Source organism: Ptychodera flava, chromosome 18 (assembly GCF_041260155.1).
Source record: "Ptychodera flava strain L36383 chromosome 18, AS_Pfla_20210202, whole genome shotgun sequence".
Lineage (NCBI taxonomy): Eukaryota > Metazoa > Hemichordata > Enteropneusta > Ptychoderidae > Ptychodera > Ptychodera flava.
Window position 1 is genome coordinate 37,604,412 of NC_091945.1, and position 20,919 is coordinate 37,625,330.

At 37.0% G+C, this 20,919-nt stretch overlaps 1 protein-coding gene across 2 annotated transcripts; it reads right to left on the reverse strand.

Annotated features, from left to right (window-relative positions):
* Positions 1 to 85: 85 nt before the first annotated feature.
* Positions 86 to 20,668, reverse strand: LOC139117542 (homeobox protein engrailed-1-B-like). Of its 2 annotated transcripts, XM_070680756.1 has the most exons (3): positions 18,578 to 20,667; positions 5,564 to 5,821; positions 86 to 827 (listed from the first exon to the last, which is right to left on the reverse strand). In XM_070680756.1, exons 1-3 carry the CDS (start codon positions 19,098 to 19,100, stop codon positions 820 to 822), a joined length of 789 nt encoding a protein of 262 aa, XP_070536857.1. In that variant the 5' UTR covers positions 19,101 to 20,667; the 3' UTR covers positions 86 to 819. The 2 variants fall into 2 exon arrangements, with proteins under 2 accessions (XP_070536857.1, XP_070536856.1); XM_070680755.1 differs by lacking the exon at positions 86 to 827 and having other exon boundaries at positions 4,225 to 5,821; positions 18,578 to 20,668.
* Between the last annotated feature and the right edge of the window lie 251 nt (positions 20,669 to 20,919).

Sequence of the window (20,919 nt, forward strand, 5' to 3'; positions counted from 1 at the left end):
AGAACAGCGTACTGTCACTAAAAAGGCAACTGTATCGTTTCTGGAAGAAAAATTCCAAAATAAAGACTTCAGAGAGACCCGCTTTGAACGCACACCTTTAATTTCTCATACAGTTTACTTATTCAAGCACAGTTTAAATGCCCCAAACGGCGTCCTTGCTTTACTAAATTTTCTGGTTGAATCCGAGTGAATTGGGTCTCTTTTCAACTTTCGGTGGAGACCCGTAATTAGATTAATGTTGCATGTTTGCGTACAGATCTGTTGCAACTGTGGCGTACCGTTGTTCATTAGTGAAATCAGGCAGACTTTGAGAGAATTGGGCGCGGTTGAGACGGACTATGACTTCTACATACTGGTAGAGTCAATTCACCATTTTCCTTCCTAAACGGAGCATAATAGGGTTTCCCTACAAATTATTCTATTTTCAAAACAATTTTGATTGCTAAAGCTTTGATTTCTAAATTTGTGGTTTCTTAATCATATTGGCCAAAACAAAGCACAAACAAACAGACGAAGTCTTCAAACCTCATAAGAAAAATATGAATACTGGTAAATACAGTCACGTCAAAGGTGATCGTTCTTAAACTCATTGCAATTCTTGTTTAAATGTCAGTTTTACTTGAAACATATATACATTGTACTAGGACAGGTAGATTTCAGGCCATTTTTCTGAATTTATTACACATTAGAGCAAGTACTTTCATGGATTGGTTTCTTGGTTGTGGGTTGTAATACTTGAGTAGATTGTAAACCATTATGTATACCAGTGTCCCATAGAACCCACAGTACGCAAGGTTCTACATCCATCCAGTGTCTTCGTCACGGAACTACAACCGAAAGGAAATGGATATCACAGAGAAATTAATAAGTTCAAAATGGAAATCACAGTAATTGAAGAAAATAACATACATTACATAATTTCGGTAAATAACGGAAATTTAACACCCAGGCGAAGTCTAATATGCAACAAATCACAGTCCCTCCATCCACTATGAACAAACTTTGCTCTTGTGACATATGAATTACCTTCGAAAATAAATCTTAAATCCTTGAATTTGAAAGTGAGCTTTGGTCAGAACCTTTAACCAAATCTAGTTCGAAATTGAAGAATTCGAAGGGGGGAATTCTCCGATCGTTAAATCGAAGTAGAATTGTGTGTTCTCCTTTTTGATGATATAAAACATTTTAGAGTATAATTTGATTCATGATTTCTCCGTGTAAACCAGAGCAATTGAATTTGATGTCACGGACGGTAATAAATAGCGTGTTTCTTTCGTGATACACAAGAAAGATGCTTATTCCAGATTTGGATTGAAATTTCGGCTCCCGATGAATCCTTATTTTTCTTCGATGAAGTAAAGTTTACTTGGAATTTGTCAGCTGCTTGATACTGGCGAGATATTGGCGTAATAAGTCGTCACGACTTGTTGGTCACCCTGGCAAAGACAGCATTTAAAAAAAGATCATGCTGTTGATGTGACAGTAGGCAGCTACGCTCATTTTGACAACCTCAATTGTCAATAATTATTCTGCTGAGATATTAGCAGAATTTTTAGTTTCTTTTGTTTTTTGTTCGATCATTTTTGTTTCAATGAGGTTGATCTGAGTAAAGACTAAACGCTCTGTAATGTTGATACGATCACAAGCAAAGTGGCCCTATTGTGTACTTCATCCATCACTGACCCATACGAATTTAATCTTGGACACAGTCAGCTGTCAACCTCATCGATAGAGATGAAGAGTTTTTCAACAGATGTTGGGTGCAATTGAAACCAGACTGTGCCAGAGTGCCTTAAAAACTCCTGGGTACAACCAACTCCAAATTTTAAATTACTTAATTATGAAGCGGTCATCGGGTATATGTGACTATAGCTCCGAGCAAAATCGGCCATCGAAATCATGGATGGAGCGGTTAAGCGCTAACTGCTACGATAAATATCTTAATTGACTGGGGTCTAACTTTACCGCTTGTCACAGGCCTACAAGAAAGATTTCTGTGTAATATGTCCATGGGAAACTCTCTAGCGTACGTCTGAACCTTCTAAAAAACCGCAGTAAGATATTTACTCATTAATTCGCCCAGGAACCGCCGGAGGAGGAAGAGACTTTCTAGCCTTCTCACGCAACAACTGAGTATCCAACTCTCTGAAATTTGGGCTTAAATTTCTCTTTTGCGTCTCGCTTGGCTTCACACTCTAATGGAGTTTTATGTTGTGATATTTACAGGATCCAGCCCAAGCCAATGTTCATTTGCTGGTCGGCCTTTCACCGACCAATTATATTTTATCATCATCCACTTCTATTCACGGCAAAGTAGAACGCGAAACAAAACTTAAGGAGCGATAGTATAATTAATCAAAGAGTAACTTGTCATGGCAGGAAGAAACGATAATGTCACTGAAGTATTCGCATTCAAGCGGTAGTGACGTCAAATTACATCTGATATTCAAAATATAATACCTCCATGGGCAAAACATGGCATCCTCCATGCAGTGTGACAGTATGGCAGTATTTACTTCCATTTATACATGTTGTGTTAGGGTCGATGATTATGTCCGTGTATTGGGAAATTTCAATGTCCGTTGTATGAATCAAGACATGTGTGACTTGTGTGTAAACTTAAATCAAATAATATAGTTGATAATTTTGTTGGTAATTCTTGTAAAACTCAGCTTAAGTTTATTGCTATTTGACAACACTGCCCATCTCGGATGAAAACATAATTACTCTTCCAGTTGTATCTCTAAGATAATTAGAGGACTCCATATTTGTGTTCGATAAGAAAGATAGGAAAAACTGAGTATTTTGGATGAAATATGGAACTTTCCCTAACAGTTGAAAACAAAAAATCTGATATTTTCGATCAAATTGTGAAGCGTATGAAAAGTACTTGATGGCTTTATATCCAAAAAGACTGCAGATGTGATGTTGAAGGCACAGAGAGAAAGGACGGGACTATTTATAGCGACTTCCCGTGTAACGTCAAGTTGTCTGTAGCAACATCTGGGACACTGGCGTAAATATTTTTGAGTGACGTTGATTGGTACGTATATCCCCTTACTATTGATTATAATTGGGAAGGAGTATCTAACCCTAATTGTGAACCATCTTACCGACAGACCACATAGGTGATTTAAAAACCTAATTAGATTTGAAATTATGCATCAATTAAAAGTTGATGCGTTTCATGCACACAAATCAGTAAAAAGACGGACTTCCAAACAGTGTCATTTCACGATAACTTCACTGTGAAGACATCGGTAAGAAGAGGTAACATCTTCACACTTGAGTCAAGAAATTTGTGGCAAGCACAAGATAAAGAGAATAATGTGCTGAACGTAATTTACAAGTGTAAAGTCGACAACAAGTTTTTGGTATTTCCTAACCCGAGAATTAGATTGAGTAAAAATAGTTCAGAAAATTAAAGGACGAATGTACTGCAAATTGTACTTTTGGAGGACACTGTCTGTGGTGTCGTGTGTGTACATCAAGTATCGAAGAACAACAAATCAGCCATCCCTGACGTGGCATACCATATGATATAAGCTTGTCAGTCACACTCAACTAGAGTATGTACGCAGGCAAAATCGCAGAAGATACCTAAATAATGTATCACCATTGATATCATATCGAAAATATGAATATCATATATAAATATATAAATAAATAAAAATATATAAATATATAAATATATATATGTATATATATATATATATATTTTTCGGTGTGTTAGGTTAATATTCGATTGTTAACGATGTGATACATCGGAAGCCAAACATTAGACACGCCCAAGGCAGTGGATCTCGCGATTTAACGCCTAGAGCGTGGTGAGGCTTTATCGAAAGTCAGAACCCGAACCAATTGGTGATCTCTATTCGTCAACATTGAGGTATTCAGTTTCATCAATCAGCAGAGATGCCGATTGATAATTGGTCTTCAATTACAAGGTACGGACCATTGTCAATTAAAAAAGCGATGTAACGAACTTTAAATTGGAATATGAGACCGATAATTGCACAGTTTAGATCAATCAATGTCAGGCAAGGTCTGAGTTGTTGTGTTAGGAATTGACACCAAGGTGTTCAAACTGTTACGAAACAGGTACAGTAGAGACAAGGAGACAGAAAGGGAAAGAAACATCGTCTTGTGTGGGACCTGATCAATGCCCACTTTAAACAAAGAATGACTACCAGCATGAGTACCCTTGCAACCGCTGTATTCACTCTGCTATGATCATTTCTTTTATTTCTCGTATCGGAGAGAACATTTCAAACCATGAAGTATCGTACTGCATAGTGAGCCTGCTCATCCATCAAACATGTGAAAGCGTCGCAACAATGTGGTAAATTATGAAGGCATCGTTACAGTGTGTATGTTCAACACATTTCTAGAAGCCGAAACCTATAGTTTTGCTTTACAGTTATGATGGATAAAACATCCTAATGGGATTCCTTGGGAATTACGAGATATGAAGATTGTAAAACAATGATACAGAGAATCTGTTATTTTACAATTTGTTGGAATATGAGGCTTTATTACTGATCATCGATGCCACATAAAGTAAGCAATAATACGGATGTAAAACTTTCTTTTCAAGAAAGAATACAACTAGTGAGTAAGTAACTCCCATGAATTCTGCTTCTGCTCAATGCTCCTTCGATATACATGGTTACTTATATTGCTCTGTTGTAAGAGATGAAATATTGCCTATAATGATTAAAATCACTGATTTAAATAGACTCTTCAAAATATCTGTCAATGGTTTTTTAAGTTACGATTTTGTCTATCATTATAAATCTCATTTCAGAGTTTTCCCACAAAATCTGAACAAACTAATCGTTCTTTTGTGTGTTATCATTTCGTAGTCTCTATGATTCAGCGAATGCTTACCCTCCCCCGCCCCGATTGTCGTCACGTGTGCTCGTGTCAGGAAATTTTACTTAGACTTCCACAATTAAGATGGAAAAAGGTTCGAGTGATTTGCTACAGAAAATGATCAGTGTTTATGCAAGTTGCAAATGTCAAAGAGGTCAAGTCCTCGAAAGAAAAACCACCAAGAAAGATATTGTTGACGACTAGTACATTTTCCCCAAGTTTTGACCCTTTCCCCTGCGCGCCCTTAATTGTCTAAGAGATCACAGTCCGTGACTTGGTTTAGTCTCACGCACATTCTGTAAAAATACCGGGTGTTCACGACATGCTTTATGTGTTTCTATACACTTCCGATTGCGGAAACGTAACGGTGCATGATCACAGACTTGCCCGACATGTCCGCTCCCCCAAGTCACGTGATTTTTATGACGTGTTGACTCTAGGATTCCAACTGTCGGTAAAATGGTTGAAATATGTGAAGTAAGTGTCTGTTCACACATTGGTGACGGTAGAGCACTCTATATATTACCTATAGACTTCATTCATGTCTCAAGTACATCCTCATAGCCGCATGATAACTTTGTTATGAGGATCATAACTGTATTTATATTCATAACTAAAGTAATCACTGTTCAGTCTTGCATGTCGATGTCGTCATCGGTTGCCGGTACAGTAGAATGGTTGTACAAACCTTGCTTCATAAGCTGTACAGCTAAACCATGTCGAGCTCCCGCTGCTTTCTTGATCTTTGCACGTTTGTTCTGAAACCATATTTTGATTTGTGACTCGTTCAGTTTGAGTTCTTTTGCCAGTGCTTGTCGCCTCTGTTCGGTCAGATATCGGCTGTCTTCAAACTCTCGTTTTAGTCGTTCTAACTGTTCCGCCGTGAATGCTGTGCGTGGCCTTTTCTCGTCGCTTTTGTTCTGTTTTGCCCGGCGAGATCTCGGACCTAAAGAAACACAAAATTGTACAGTTCTATATCAATCGAATAATGTTCATCGTTGCATTATTGCCACAATTAACGCCACCAGCGTCAGAATTACAGGTAATATTCGATTTAATTCACTAATCTTTCTACAGAAGCTTAGAACTATCAGCCGTAACGCGTTTACAATTTTACTTTGCTAGCAAACGACTGAATGAGACAAAATAAGATTTTTTCTTGATATCAAAGTGTACTGAAATCAACTTGAATACTTAGCAGGTAATGTGTATTATATTGCTTTTACATAAATATTTTTCGACATATTTTGATGAACACCAGAATAAAATTTTTCAAAAAAAAATGAGCATTTTTGAACATTTTTGTTTTCTTGAGTAATCCATATTAATGATTTAGTGATTAAACATTGGACTAATTGTGTGATATCGTCATCATTTGAGACGATAGTAAAGCTGATGGATGGTTCGTGGTGTGCTAATCTATCTGTCTATAGGAACAACGTTTCTATTTTTAATTCTATTCCATCTGTTGATATTTGGCAGGTAGCTACAGCTTGCTACATAGTATAAAAACCTCGGAGGATAAATGTCATGCATATCGTTAACTGCAACAGAAACCGAAAGACAATTTTTCAAGACTGTGTTGAAAAATATGTTGACGAAAGTCAAAGTAGACAAAAAGACCGTAGGAAAGAAATCTAGCAAACAGCGTAAGTCTTGAAAGGAAGAAATTACCAATTATCTGAAGAAGACGCTGTCAGGGAAATTCCCTAAAGATAACAATGTAACCACTTTTCAATAATTATTTAATCTGATAGATTTAATACAAATCGTTAGAAGATAAATATTAGAAACTTAGCAAATATTAGAAACTTAGAGGTAATCGTTTCTAAAAACTTTCAGAGAGAGAGAGAGAGAGAGAGAGAGAGAGACAGAGAGAGAGAGAGAGAGAGAGAGAGAGAGAGAGAGAGAGAGAGAGAGAGAGATGGTGCTGCTGTGTTTACAAGAATTGACGAAATAGTACCGTTCCCTATAGTGTTCTCATGTCAAGCTGTGGTGTAATGTAGACAATGTTTATGTTATAAGCAATTGAAAAGCCGGGTCATCAATACGGGGATTTGTTGGAGGAATCCGTCGCAGAATTTGGACCTACTCATTGAAGGTAGAGAAACCGGCATTAAAATGAATATTTTAGGGAGTCACCAATGTTTTGTTCACTTAACACCATTTGATCACGATAAGTACTTTGTTTGATGAAATATACTCAGAACAAATACGAGTCAGATTTAATAACTGTAAATGGGTGTATTTAAACAACACCATATAAATGCACACCGCGTTTCGAATATCAATGTGTTGTTTACTTTTCATGAATATTTTGGGAATTCCCCTGAGAGAATCCGTACAAGCCCAGCGCATCTGCTTCATACTCATCTGTATCCCTAAATTGGTTGCGATTAATTCGTTGATGAGAAAGCGAAACGCTACATTTGAAATGTGTCAATTTCAGTCGTGTACACATTCATAGCGATTTCGCCATCTGTCTGTCGCTATCTCTCAACGCCATCTCCGTGTTTCATGTCTGATTAAAACAGAGTCCTGTAGGGACTACGTCACAGCTTTGACGGATACTAACCACTACTTGTAAAGTGGAAGGGTCGGTAAATTACAGCTGTATTGGCAAACCTTTGAAAAGTAACCTGAACAAGTTAAAGATTTTGTTGAATTGCTCTTCAATGTAAGATAGTACGCCCCACGGAAAACAAACCGGACATACAGGATGTTTTAGGGTTAATCTAGGACAAGACAGCCAAATTAATTGTGATGATTCTAAATGTCAGTGAATATGATAACATGTGATTTGACTAATCTTGGTCAGCTTTTGGAACACTTAGGGATTTTGATAACAGCTGAATGAAAATTACGGCTTTGCTCTCTTCATTTTTATTCAATGTCTATTTACTAAAGTTCATTTTATGTAATATCTATTTACTAACCGAAGTTCATTTTAACTGATATATATTAAGTAACTGAAGTTCATACGTAAAGCAAGTCAAAGCCACTTCATAAAAATGATTCCATTGAGATGGGTATGACTTCAAATTTTGAGAAAAATTGAGATGCATGATACAGAACACAAGAAGGACATTGTTCCCCTGTCGCATTAGAGTATTAGTTATCAACTTTAGAATTAAGATTCCACAGAATCATGATTACACAATTCGATTTCTGAAGTCAGAAAACACATACCCATGTTTCTAGGTGGTATTGGAGGCTAAAGCAATGGAAGGCAACTTCTGGTCAGGGTTACCCGATTTAAATATCACCATATTTTGTGGATTTGAGTTTTCTCGTGACACTAAAATCATCCACATTTCAAACTCTGTCACTTCTGATCTAAAGACCTTGAAAAGTTTTTACTTGTCCGTGGTTGGCGTAATGCTGTCATCGACAAACAAATGCTAATTATCAAAACTATAGCATATGTCTACGTATCTTTTTCAAATCAAATCAAATCAAAAACAAAGGAATATGATATTGATAACACAATGCACACTGGAGTCAAATGTTCAGATTACAATTTTAACTCATAATTTGACATCGCTTTCGGTATGAAGTGGCTACAATCACCTAATTCAGAAAAACAGCATCTATAACTCATCTATGGTGCCCTTTTTTTCTGAGACTCTTATTTATTTTTTGAAGTGTTTGTCTAACCGATATGGTCATTGCAACGTGTCCTACAGGCCGAACATATGACAAATAGCCACAATAAAGCCGATATGGTCATTGCAACGTGTCCTACAGGCCGAACATATGACAAATAGCCACAATAAAGCCGATATGGTCATTGCAACGTGTCCTACAGGCCGAATATATGACAAATAGCCACAATAAAGCCGATATGGTCATTGCAACGTGTCCTACAGGCCGAACATATGACAAATAGCCACAATAAAGCCGATATGGTCATTGCAACGTGTCCTACAGGCCAAACAGATGACAAATAGCCACAATAAAGCCGATATGGTCATTGCAACGTGTCCTACAGGCCGAACATATGACAAATAGCCACAATAAAGCCGATATGGTCATTGCAACGTGTCCTACAGGCCGAACATATGACAAATAGCCACAATAAAGCCGATATGGTCATTGCAACGTGTCCTACAGGCCGAAAATATGACAAATAGCCACAATAAAGCCGATATGGTCATTGCAACGTGTCCTACAGGCCAAACATATGACAAATAGCCACAATAAAGCCGATATGGTCATTGCAACGTGTCCTACAAGTCGAAAATATGACAAATAGCCACAATAAAGTCAAATACCTCATAGCGGAGCATAAAAGGCAAGGAGAAAAATGTTATCATATCTAATTTGAAGAATCAGGTAAAGATTGTTGGAAAGCCATGTAATTCTATAGAATAGAATATTGAGCCCCGATGAAAATTACTCGCTTAGTAACTCGGCCGCTCATTAAAAGTGTAAATAAAAAAAATAAATAGATCATTTTTTGATACTCACGAATAAATTATTTCTGTTGACATATTTTTGCCATATAAAATACACATTTCATCATTTCTTTCTGTAAAATCTGGTAAATTATCATCGCCTTAGGGTGACAATGAATGTTGAGAGATTACACATATAATCAGTATATTCAGAGTCCCGATATAATTTGTGTTCAAGGTCCGAAAACGCCATTTTCTGATGCTGTTGTTTTAAAAAATCGGACCATTTGTCGTAATTTTATCTGGATATCAGATTTGGGCGAAATTGGATGGTAGTTAAATAACTCTTTGCGATACACAAACAGAATAATATGAGATGAAATGCAAAACCACCTCAACAGAACGAATCTGTTGATATATGAAAATATGGATTAATTTAACCTCCTGTCCTGGTTTACCACCAGAGTGATTTAAAAAGGAAACCACAACGTGTCGTTAATTTATGGCCTTGTTTATGGTTAGTAATCACGTTAACAATAATGACTTTTAATATTCTGTGACATTAAAACGTTTTTGTTGTCACTTTATAAAGTCGTCTTTGATGAAGATAAATATTAGTCTAATTCTGTACGAAATCATAGACAACAACAATTGAAAAATTTCAACGGAAAGGCAATATGTGAACAGCTAAGCGGAAAAAATTTAACAACTTTCATATTTTGATCTGGAAATCATAGTCTTGATATTAAGTACATTTCCATCCTAATGAAAGAAAGATTTGATGGAGACTCTTAAACTCGTGCCAAAAAATGAAATTAAATTCCGGCTACCCTATCTTGTAAACAGGTTATGAGATAATTATAAACGGTGTTCGGTGACAAAAGACATGTTCTTTATTAATTGGTCGGCAAACCAAGACCAATATTTTATCCGAATTTAAACACTTTCCCTTGTACAGGATATCCTCCGGATTATCTTTGTCACCGATACCTTTTATAGTTTGTAGTTTGTTCAAAAGGATTTGACCTGATAAAAAAATCAAAAACAAAGGCGTCGTCAGCAAGAACGTATTTCGTACATCATATATCTCGTAAACATTCGTAAAACCTGGTTATGTTGCTTTGTATTCACAACAAAAAATGTTACCATTCCAATTTACCATATGACCTGCGGATATTTCAGCTGGTTTGATTTTCTTAAGAATAAATACGGAACGGGACGGGACGGTTATTGGTAACATGTTTACAGATGTTGAAGATATGAAAGTGAGGGCCATAAAGTGAGGGCCATAAATATGAGCAGGGATTTTCAGGAATCAAGTAAATATTTTTGTGGCAAGAAGATTGAATCAGACTCAAGTATTGGCTAGTTCTATTGATACGTGGCTGTGTAAGGAGATGACCAAATTAATTCTGTCATGGAAAACCTAAACAGTTTTGACGAGAGTAATTTAAACTCAATATTGCAGATAGGCGTATGTTTTTTTACACGACAAATGTAAACTTGTTTTCCTTCGAGACTATCGTCGGCTAGATAGTGTCCAGGGATTAAATGTTGCAGATAAATAAACAATATCCTATTAGTTTACCATGGGAAATGTAGAGACCTGCCTCGTGTTAAATTTCACCACATACCCACATGGAGGAATTATTTCCGTGAGATCGGCAAAAACCAATCACTTCGCCTCGTACGGTGCGTGCTACGTTGAAATCGTTGTTACAAAAGTGCTGACGCTCTATGGAGTGGAACACTCACTCACACTTTAATTTCATTTACAATTTCACTTACACAGTCCATATAGCATGGAAAAGATAAACTTAAATCGCTTTATATCGACAAGGGAATGGAGCAGACGATGTCTGAAATCGTGACTGGTTCTCTTTGCGGCATTGTGAGCGTTATGAAAGGACAGATATGAGATCATTGTGTTTAAGACATAAAGGAGCGATACGATATGGTGTATGGTGTACGTGAACAGAACTAAAGATGCGATTGAATACTGTGCGTTTATATTATCCATTCAGATATATGGGAGAGAGAAAGAAACATAGAGACTGTGAAACTGATAGACAGAAAGGTGACAGAGAAAATGTATTATGCAATGAACCATGTCTGTCGTTGCAATGTCGTTGCATCCGTTGGACGAGCGGGCTAGATCAATCGTCTGATAGCTTGTACAGAAAACTATAAACTCATATTGCTTTCGAGATAACACTTTTCATAGCGATGTTTTTGTGATAGAAAGAGATCCTTCCACGCTACTACGACATTCATGCAACACCGATCGCTTGCTCTGAGAATGACGGAACTTATTTCGCCTTTTCAAACGACAGTTGCATAGGCCATACGTGCCGTAAACCGGAGAGCTAACACAACGTTTCGAAATTTGACTGTGAATTATATAGTGCGACATTGTGAAAGGAGACGAGTCCTTGGTTTTCATCGGTGCAGACCTGAGTCTTGGCTTAAACTAAATCCCCACAAAGATGATATTTTCCTGAAAATCTACCCAATAGTATCATCGGTCTACGATGATATAAATTTTAAGTGTAACTGAATTTCGAACAAGTGAGATGCTTTCCTAGGGATATCTTCTATTTCCCTATACGATTGTATAAATCTCCTGGTTTAACTGGAGGCACATACTTGGCGGTTTTCTTGCATAATTGTAGCACTCTCTTTGGTTTTGATCGTCAAAGTTGCATTTGCAGTCTTTTTCTGCTCTCTGTCAGCAATTCCAGCGGTGACATTCGGTGACAACAACGTCAGTTGTTTGTTGTGATTCCATTCTAGATTTTAAAATGATTCTACGTCTCGATTGATCTAAAATACAAGTTTAACGGAGATGATCAAATAGATTATTTCATTCGCCACTTTGGAGAAAATGTTGGACAGTCAATACATTGTTTAATGTTAGAAACATGTATTTATCAGCTCTTCTATTCTCTCTGATTTGCTTTTGTCGTGAAATAATAATTATATTACAAACTGCCCGTGAGATTTTTATGATGTATGATTTATGATAATTTCACTAAGACATAATTCATCAGTTGACATGAGGAAAAACGAGAATCGTAACGAGAATCATAAATGCAAAAACCTAGGTTGTGTGTTCGTATCGTCACGTTAGTGCTGTGCTATTCAACTCATACGTGATTTAATATGATAAGGACAGTAACATTTTTGATACAAGACAACCATGCAATTCTCGAAAGTTATCGAAAATTTTCAAAATATTATCTTTTTAATTTATAGTTTAATAAAATCCACATATTTTCACGGGTGTTTGTGCAAATGCAGGTGCGTGGTCAACGTAAAGACCCAGCATACACACTTCCTGTCTCATTAATGTTCGAACTGATAGGTTATCCTGTGATTATTCAACGATGACATGGCAAAGTAAACAGTGCAAACAATACCTAGTGATTTCAAATGCTCATTGGTCAGTAAAAACTGAAAAAAGATTTGTCAACGAGATTTGTCAACGACAAAGCAGAGGTCTGCACCAATAGTAGGTACAGGCGAACATTCCTTGCAAATTTTTGATATTTTAGTGATGCGAAATTGAGATTAATTTTAATATAAAATACGTGTGTGAAATGTATGAAAGCAAACCATTTATATAAAACCTTGGAAACTAACAAGCGATAAGATCGAAACTAATCAGAAAGTCATATGGTGACGATGTTTGCGTAAACATTTAAAAAGAGAACATTATTCATATATTCGTGTGTACTATTGTAATTTAAAAGTACTAACAACGCAAAGAAACAGAAGAACAAACACCCTTAGATACATAGTTAGATACATAGATACATAGATACATAGATACATGGATACATACATAGATACAGATAAATAGATACATAGATACATAGATACATAGATACATACATACACACATACATACATACATACATACATACATACATACATACATACATACATACATACATACATACATACATACATACATACATACATACATACATACATACATACATACATACATACATACACGATTATACACGCTACAACACAACGATAATAACATTATCTGATTCTGAAAGGTTTCTAATTATTTCCCTCGGTAAGGGTAAGGGATAAGTAAGTAGGACTTAAACTCACCCTTTCTGTCTGTACATGTCTGTATGTTTTGTCGTTGTCTTTTTGTCAATGTCTCACTGTCTATTATGTCTACCTGCCTTTCTAAAGGCTGTATGTCTATCTGTCTCTACCCTCTATCTCACTCATTTCTTCATATGAAGCAGATGAGGCCAGGCTGAATAGTAGACCGAGACTTGTCTTTTTTTTCTATACCTTGTGACGAGTATAACCGTAGATTTTATTGATTGCAATTATATTTTTTCTGAATTATACATAATATTTGTAATAGTATAGTCTCGATTATAAAGGAACCAAATATAGTCTATTTGGTTATTGGGTTGTACAAGAAAACAAAGCTATACTCTCAACAATCTACACTGTTTTGGCACCCATATCTGCTAAGGAAATAGTTCATTTAAAGAAAATTTAGATTTACGGTAAATGTGTCAAAAAATTGATTCCGATCGACGCGAAATCACTAGTGACATTAAAACGCACTTTTGTAAGTCCGTTAATGTTTCGTGAGCTAAACACATCATATACGGAGATTCCGGTTCTAGCAGACGAAATATTTACAGCAAAATTTTCAGTAACGGGAAAAAGTCGCATGATTTCTATTTTGCCAGTATTAGACGGTACATAAGCATTAGCTAATAAATATCCTAATGGTGTCCGTTTCAGCGTGCTGTTCGAACTCTTTAACTCAGCGAGGGGGGTAAGAGTTATGCTCGTATTTACAGAAGAAAGGTTACTTCAATCACTAAGATGTATGCACCGAGACCCGGGAATCGAGGAAACGATTACACTAGTTTTCAAAGAGACGGTATCACTTCATATAACGGACCTATTAAGATCTCAATATTAAAGTATGGCGGGTACAAAGAGCAAAAGGCTGACATGCTGTGAAGGTCTCTGTCTGTGAAGTAACCATCATTTCTATAATACTCTCCTGTTATTGACTAGGCTGTCTTAGCTGGTGACTTTTATCTTCAGCGTGATGGCCACCAACTGTGAGAGTGAGATATTGGAAATGGAGTGGGCTGAGCAGACGATAGGGCAGATATACACCGCGAAATTTTCACTATAGTTTATCGTTTTAGAGTGGTGAGACTTTAATATTGTTTCACGCGTTTTGAAAGGTATGGATTGCTACACACTGTAGAACACACTCCGACATAAATGAACTTACATCCTTGTCTGAATTTTATATCATACATTTGAATTACTGTAGTATTGTGAACTTGTAGTGCTAGATATACCAAATGAGAGAGAGAGAGAGAGAGAGAGAGAGAGAGAGAGAGAGAGAGAGAGAGAGAGAGAGAGAGAGAGAGAGAGAGAGAGAGAGAGAGAGAGAGAGAGAGAGAGAGAGAGATGGTGACGAGAAGTAGACTTCATAAAACGATAGTGACTTTTGTACAAATTCTACGTCTTGGGAGTTGTTGTTTTATTGAAGACATCTCACTGACGGAAAGCAAGACTCATACAACATTGGTCCGACGATGAAAAACGTTCAATTGCCGTGTCGTCTTAATCCGCCTTACAAGATGTGAAAAACATTTCGACGGGGTAAATTTAATAATAGTATACGCGAATCAAAGAAGCAAACAGCCGAGAAGTAAACTTTTAGAACAGAACGTTCTTTGTCATCGATTTGGATAAAAATTCGTAATTTCTCATGGTAACAAACTTTGTGGCCTATTATTGAAATGACTGAATCATTGTTTAATGTATTCTCACCATAAAATTACCAATTAACTGAAAATAATCTCCCGCTGTTCCAGTGCTAGATCTACCAAAACAATGGAACTTACTGTTTCTAAGTTCCAAGTATGTGGATATCAGAATAATACAATCAAACCTACATCAACGCTGCTTATCAACAGGCAAAATCAAGTTTGGTTGTTATGGATTATTCGGTCTTCAGATAATCCCCAAGTACTTATTTTGATAATCGATATTTATAAGTCAATAACATGGAATATCAAAGGAAATGATCTAATTATATTTGTTGTGTATGGTGATCAGTGAAATACCTAAAGGCTGGAGATCGACGTACGCGACAGAGTGCAAACGTCTTATACCAGAGATACCACTTTGAAAAGTGTCCATGGCCATGAGTTGGGCTTATCCAATTGTTTAACAAAGTTGTTCAATATACTCGATTATGCACTCTGATTTCACCTTAACAACAAGCGATTTGTACAAAATATTGATTTGGTAACTTCTCATACTCTCAGACTGCTATTTTGAAAGAACTCATTTTTTGAAAAAAGAAAGCTGAGGTGTTGGTAGACTTTGAGCAAAGGTTGCAAAGTTTTGTTGAAATACAATTGTTTCATCAAAACAATTTATAAGTGCAATAGAATTTGCATCTGATTTATTTCCGGATACAAATTCCACACTTTGACTGGAGAATTAATCTATAGGTTATTCTGTTTTCATATACGTAATGCTTGAGTAATGTGTTAGATATTAGAATGGATAACCATTAAACTTTCAGAAATAACACAAAGTTACGTGGTCCATTGAGGCCGATTTAATGTTTCATAATGATTTCTTCTTTCTTTCGTGTCACAACAAAGTCAATTTTCCTCGATAATTAATATCTAGGCCCATGATGGTTCAATAGAATGGCAAGTATGTTTTAAGAATCCAAACCAAGAAATAATATTGTCTGAAGATGTGGTCAGGAGAATGTGACTGATTTAAGAAAGTATTATTCTATAAACCCTGATCACGCGTAGAAAATGGAAACTTTACCCATCCATCATTCTGACATTAGCATTTTGCTCTCTATTTGACTTTTCAACAAGATTATAAACGGCAAATAAACTAATTGTTGAATCATGTAATAGTTAACATTTATTTTGTAAACCCTACGGAAGACAGTAACAAGGAGCGCCGTTTTACTACGTGTTACAAGTCCTTTGTTTGATTCTCCTGTGCATTTTGTACATTCAGTAAAATAGTCGGCTCTAAACTTTACTTTCTCAACGCCATCTTTCCTTTTAAAGGTGAATATTAATTTGCAGTATTTTTCCTAAATTCGGAAAATAAAGTCAGAGGGTACTTTATGTACATGAAATAAATTGTCACAAAAGTTAGGCTTCAATTTACTACATATGGCAGGCAAGCTTCACAGTGACTCTTTGTTTTCTTCAAGTTCGTCTAAATAATTTTATCAAGGATACTTTTCAAATTATCTATCAGTTATATGTCTCTGCTTCCATGTTTCTTAAAGTGATAATTTCACATGGAGTTACACATATCAAAAATATTTTTATTCTTATTGAAATCATAACGCGTTATCTTTGGTTGTTTGGAACCAAACAAAGTCCTGTCTTCCCTTCCCATCATGCCTTTAACTGTTATCATGACAGAGAAGAAACTACAGTATGTTTGATCAAATCTAACGAATCTTTCTGAACATACCTTCAATTTCGTTAAAGAAAGACAAAATCTGCCAATTTCCAGATATCTTTTAAGAGAAATCTGGCCTTTCGAACTGTAATTATACTGGACAATCATACATACTGTCGGTGAAACATTGCCTTACTGTCCACGTACTGCCTCGACTATCAGTACCTTCAGAGACCATGCAAAGTCGATAAGAGTCCGAGAAAACGACAATTTTTGTCATCAAGTTGGCGCGGAAATGGAATACTCATATAACTGCGTAATGTAGCTTTCATTGGTTACTTATATTTCTGTCATGGGAAGTCAAATATAATGTAGGCTGATTCGAATTTCACATTATCCACTCTACAAGCTTTACCGCCATTATGCCTTCATGACGGGCACACGCCAGCTGCTCTCGCCATGTACTGCTTGCTTCAACTTCTCTCAAGTTTTGGGCGCCAACTTTTTTAAAGAGAAGACTGAAATTTCACTATTGATCTGAAAATTGGTGTGTGTTCGAAGACGATGTCTCAATAAAGTGCTCGACAGAACAACATAAATTGTCGACAAAGTGGCCAAATATTGTTGACGTCTTAAACATGGTATCAATATTATAGTGTTCGGATATAATTGTATTCTGCCTGATGAGATTCAGAGTTTGATAATTTTTCTATGAGCAACATTATGTCGGTATGATTTTGCAAGGTAAGTGTAAATGGGTTTCTTTTATCCATAATGGGGTAAAATATTTTGTGCATTGGGTAGCGTCATCTGTCCCGAAACACCTACATCAAAGCACAATTTTAATTTTCTGTTCCAGACTAAACAATTTCAGGCGCTACTACGTGCGAGTGGGCCAAAAATAATTAGCTTGCCGGACTGGTTTCTGACGATTTGCCGAACTGTTGTTGAATATTTAGCAAGCACGCTCGTTGTACCGAATATATTACAGTGGATAGAGAGGTTTGGTTTTGGTGATAAGTATCAATGGAGGGTGGTCGTACGAACTGTTGGGTGTTATTGATCGAAACCTGATTGGGTAGGGAGTACGGTCACACATCGTCGGGCTAAAACATGCGTTTCTTTTGAGGGTTGGAAATAGGAGACCAGAGTTCTGAATTGGAGATTGGAGTTTAATTGTCAAATCATTAACATCCTACGTTTTGAGACGTCTCCAATGTGATCGATATTCGGGAGGCTGCCGGCTTGTTTAAAAAATGTTATAACAGCGCACAACAGCGTCCTTTCATCCAGACGGCGTGATTATCGCAAACAATCGAGCTCGAGTTGCAAGGCTGATCAACGCTGTCACATTGCACGGATTGGGCAAGGCAACTCTATTAACTTCAGTTTGTGTTTCTAAGTATGGTTTGTTTTCCTTTAAGGTCGCAAACATTAAACTTCCTTAAGGAGACGAGAGTGTTTGAAATCGAACCTGCATAGAGTGCAAAGAACACAGTGCGCATACAAAATCTCTACTGTAAGTTAAGTTCTAACAGACAGTTCTCTACTGTCTTTGGCTCTAACGACGCAATAAGAGAGTATCAAAATTAGTTGACTGATTGGTAGAATTACTCAGCGAATTTCAAAATTGTAGACAAATGCTTCAAGATCAAAATAGAAGGTAAAAACTATATTCCTGTTTCAAAATTTTGATATGATTTTAGAGGAAGAGTTGAGTTAAGTGATCGCCAAATACTGTCTGAACGAATTTCATCAAATTGCATTAAATATTTCAGAAAACAACCTTTTGAAAATTAAGACAGGAGAAAAATGAAAATGAGTGGGACGTCTTTTACCTGAAGATGGTCTGTCAGAGTATCTGGTACAGTAGACCCAGGCTGGCCATAGTAAGGACTTCTGTTCGTCAATCTTCTTTTTGTCTGAGTCCTTTTGATTGTTTTCAGAATTAACGGTCTTCCTGTTTGTTGAATTGTCGTGTGAGTTTTGCCGGGGACTTGCCGCTTGATATGCTCTGGTTGGTTGAAACGCAGAGTCTACTTGGTGTGTGTTAGTGAGTTGCACAGTTTTTCTACCAAAGTCAGGGCGGAGAATCGTTTCTATTGAAAAATCAGTATGTTGATTCTGTTCGTGATCGCCCTCCTCTGCATCTTCTCCCTCCATCTCCTCCTCATCTTCCTGAACACTCTCATCTTGCCGATGATCTCTGTTTTGTTCCGTGTCTTCACCATCACTGCTATCGCCTGATGAAATATTCCCTCTCTTTGAAGATTCGCTCACGTCAGACGATGGTGAGTTTTGGCACGAAGACATGTTCAATTGTATGTTCGATTCTTCACTGTGATTTTGCTTTTCGGTCATTGTCAAGGGGAAGAAATCGCTGTCTGTAAACAAAAGTACGCTGATGTTTCGGACAGATGTTGGAAGAGCAAACGATACGCTTATCGCAAATTCGATACGCAGGCGTAGAGTTGAAGACCAGCAAAGCAGACGACTGGTGTTCTGAGCTAAACGATGATACAGCGTAGTTGTGACCGGTTGAAGACTAGTAAAACGGTCGACTTGTCCGCTGTGTGATATGGTTGATGCAATGCCGTACGAGCCGGTTTTTCTAGATAGTGCGATTGGTATGGCCAATATCTTGTTTTCCTATTGGCACGTGTCTCTGCCCAATCAAAAATCAAGTCGTCCGTCAACTGTATTCTTCTTTTCAACTTGCAGGTGATCTTTTCACAGTAGTATATCAAATCGCGATAAATCGGATTAGGAATCGCGAGACGATTTTGTAGAGTAAATTAGGAGAGCGAGACGTTGGTAGGTCGATTATCCGACCAATTGGTCACCAGATTCGGAGATCCGGGCGCACATACAACACAACAAGTGTTTGTATCGGCAAAATGGTGTGATAGATCGTTGCAATTACTATTTAAACTGTACCATCGCTACCAAATAACCCACATGGTGACCTCGTGTGACGTCACAAGCCGAGCATTTGGGAGAGACATGCAATGCCAATCGTTCGGGCACCGCCAATTGGTTAATTAACATATGCATTGTAACTTTACTTTACCGCTTTCTCGACCTGTGTCCTGATCCAATGGCTGCATGTCTAGTTTGTGGCTGTGACGACGATTTGTAGACAAGACAATCAGCGGCGACGATTTGTAGACGAGACAATCAGCGGCGGATAAAAGTATCTGAAAAAAGTTCAAGAAGCCTTTCTTGATAGTCATCGGTGTGTGTGCTTGAAGTCCGAATTACCAATTCGCTTAAAGTTAATTGAAAAACGTTTAATATTCATGCTGTTCTTTGCTTCTTTCTGGGTGCAAACAGGCGTCCAAATGGCCTATACAGCGATCAGTCCCATCGTTTCCTTGCCAATAACAATTTAAACTGCTAACACAAAGAATTGTAACGGACTGGTGAAGCGAAAAACTTGAGTTCTTTGTCGGGGCACGCTGTTGGCTGTGTATCTTTTCCAGGTCACGCCGAAGTTGCCTTGGAATGACCAGACCCCGCCATGTCGGTTTAGTTTAAGGGTATTGGTCCGAATCGTGATCATCGGTTAAGCATCACGGATATGTGTCCATTCCTACCCTATATAATTGCTTTGTAACGTACAACTTTAATTATCAAATTACAAGTTATATTGCGTTGTTCCGGTTGATAGAGCAGACTCTAATTAGCGTTCAGATCATGTTTCTCAGTGTTTTGAAAATATGAAAATTAAGATTTTACTAGTTTATGAATTAAGTGAGTCAAATGAGACAATGCGATTTGTCTTGTATCAATGAGATCACCGGAAGACCTGTACAGTCGTGCCAGTTGTTGGGAAGCCGTCACCTGGTCACTTGGTACCCGGATTTACCGCTACTTATGAAGTCACGTGACGACAGAAAAACAGACGGCGAATTTACCGTATTTGTAAACATTTGATTTTTTAATCACATATTCTTAAGTATGTATGTATGTATGTATGTATGTATGTATGTATGTATGTATGTATGTATGTATGTATGTATGTATGTATGTATGTATGTATGTATGTATGTATGTATGTATGTATGTATGTATGTATGTATGTATGTATGTATGTATGTATGTATGTATGTATGTATGTATGTATGTATGTATGTATGTATGTATGTATGTATGTATGTATGTATGTGTGTGTATGTGT

Excerpts from the sequence above, each read along its gene's own strand:
- LOC139117542 (XM_070680755.1), bottom strand. The coding sequence starts at position 19,100 with ATGACCGAAAAGCAAAATCACAGTGAAGAATCGAACATACAATTGAAC. Across the intron at positions 5,822-18,577 it reads CTCTGACAGACCATCTTCAG|GTCCGAGATCTCGCCGGGCA; the intron begins GTAAAAGACGTC and ends GTGTTTCTTTAG.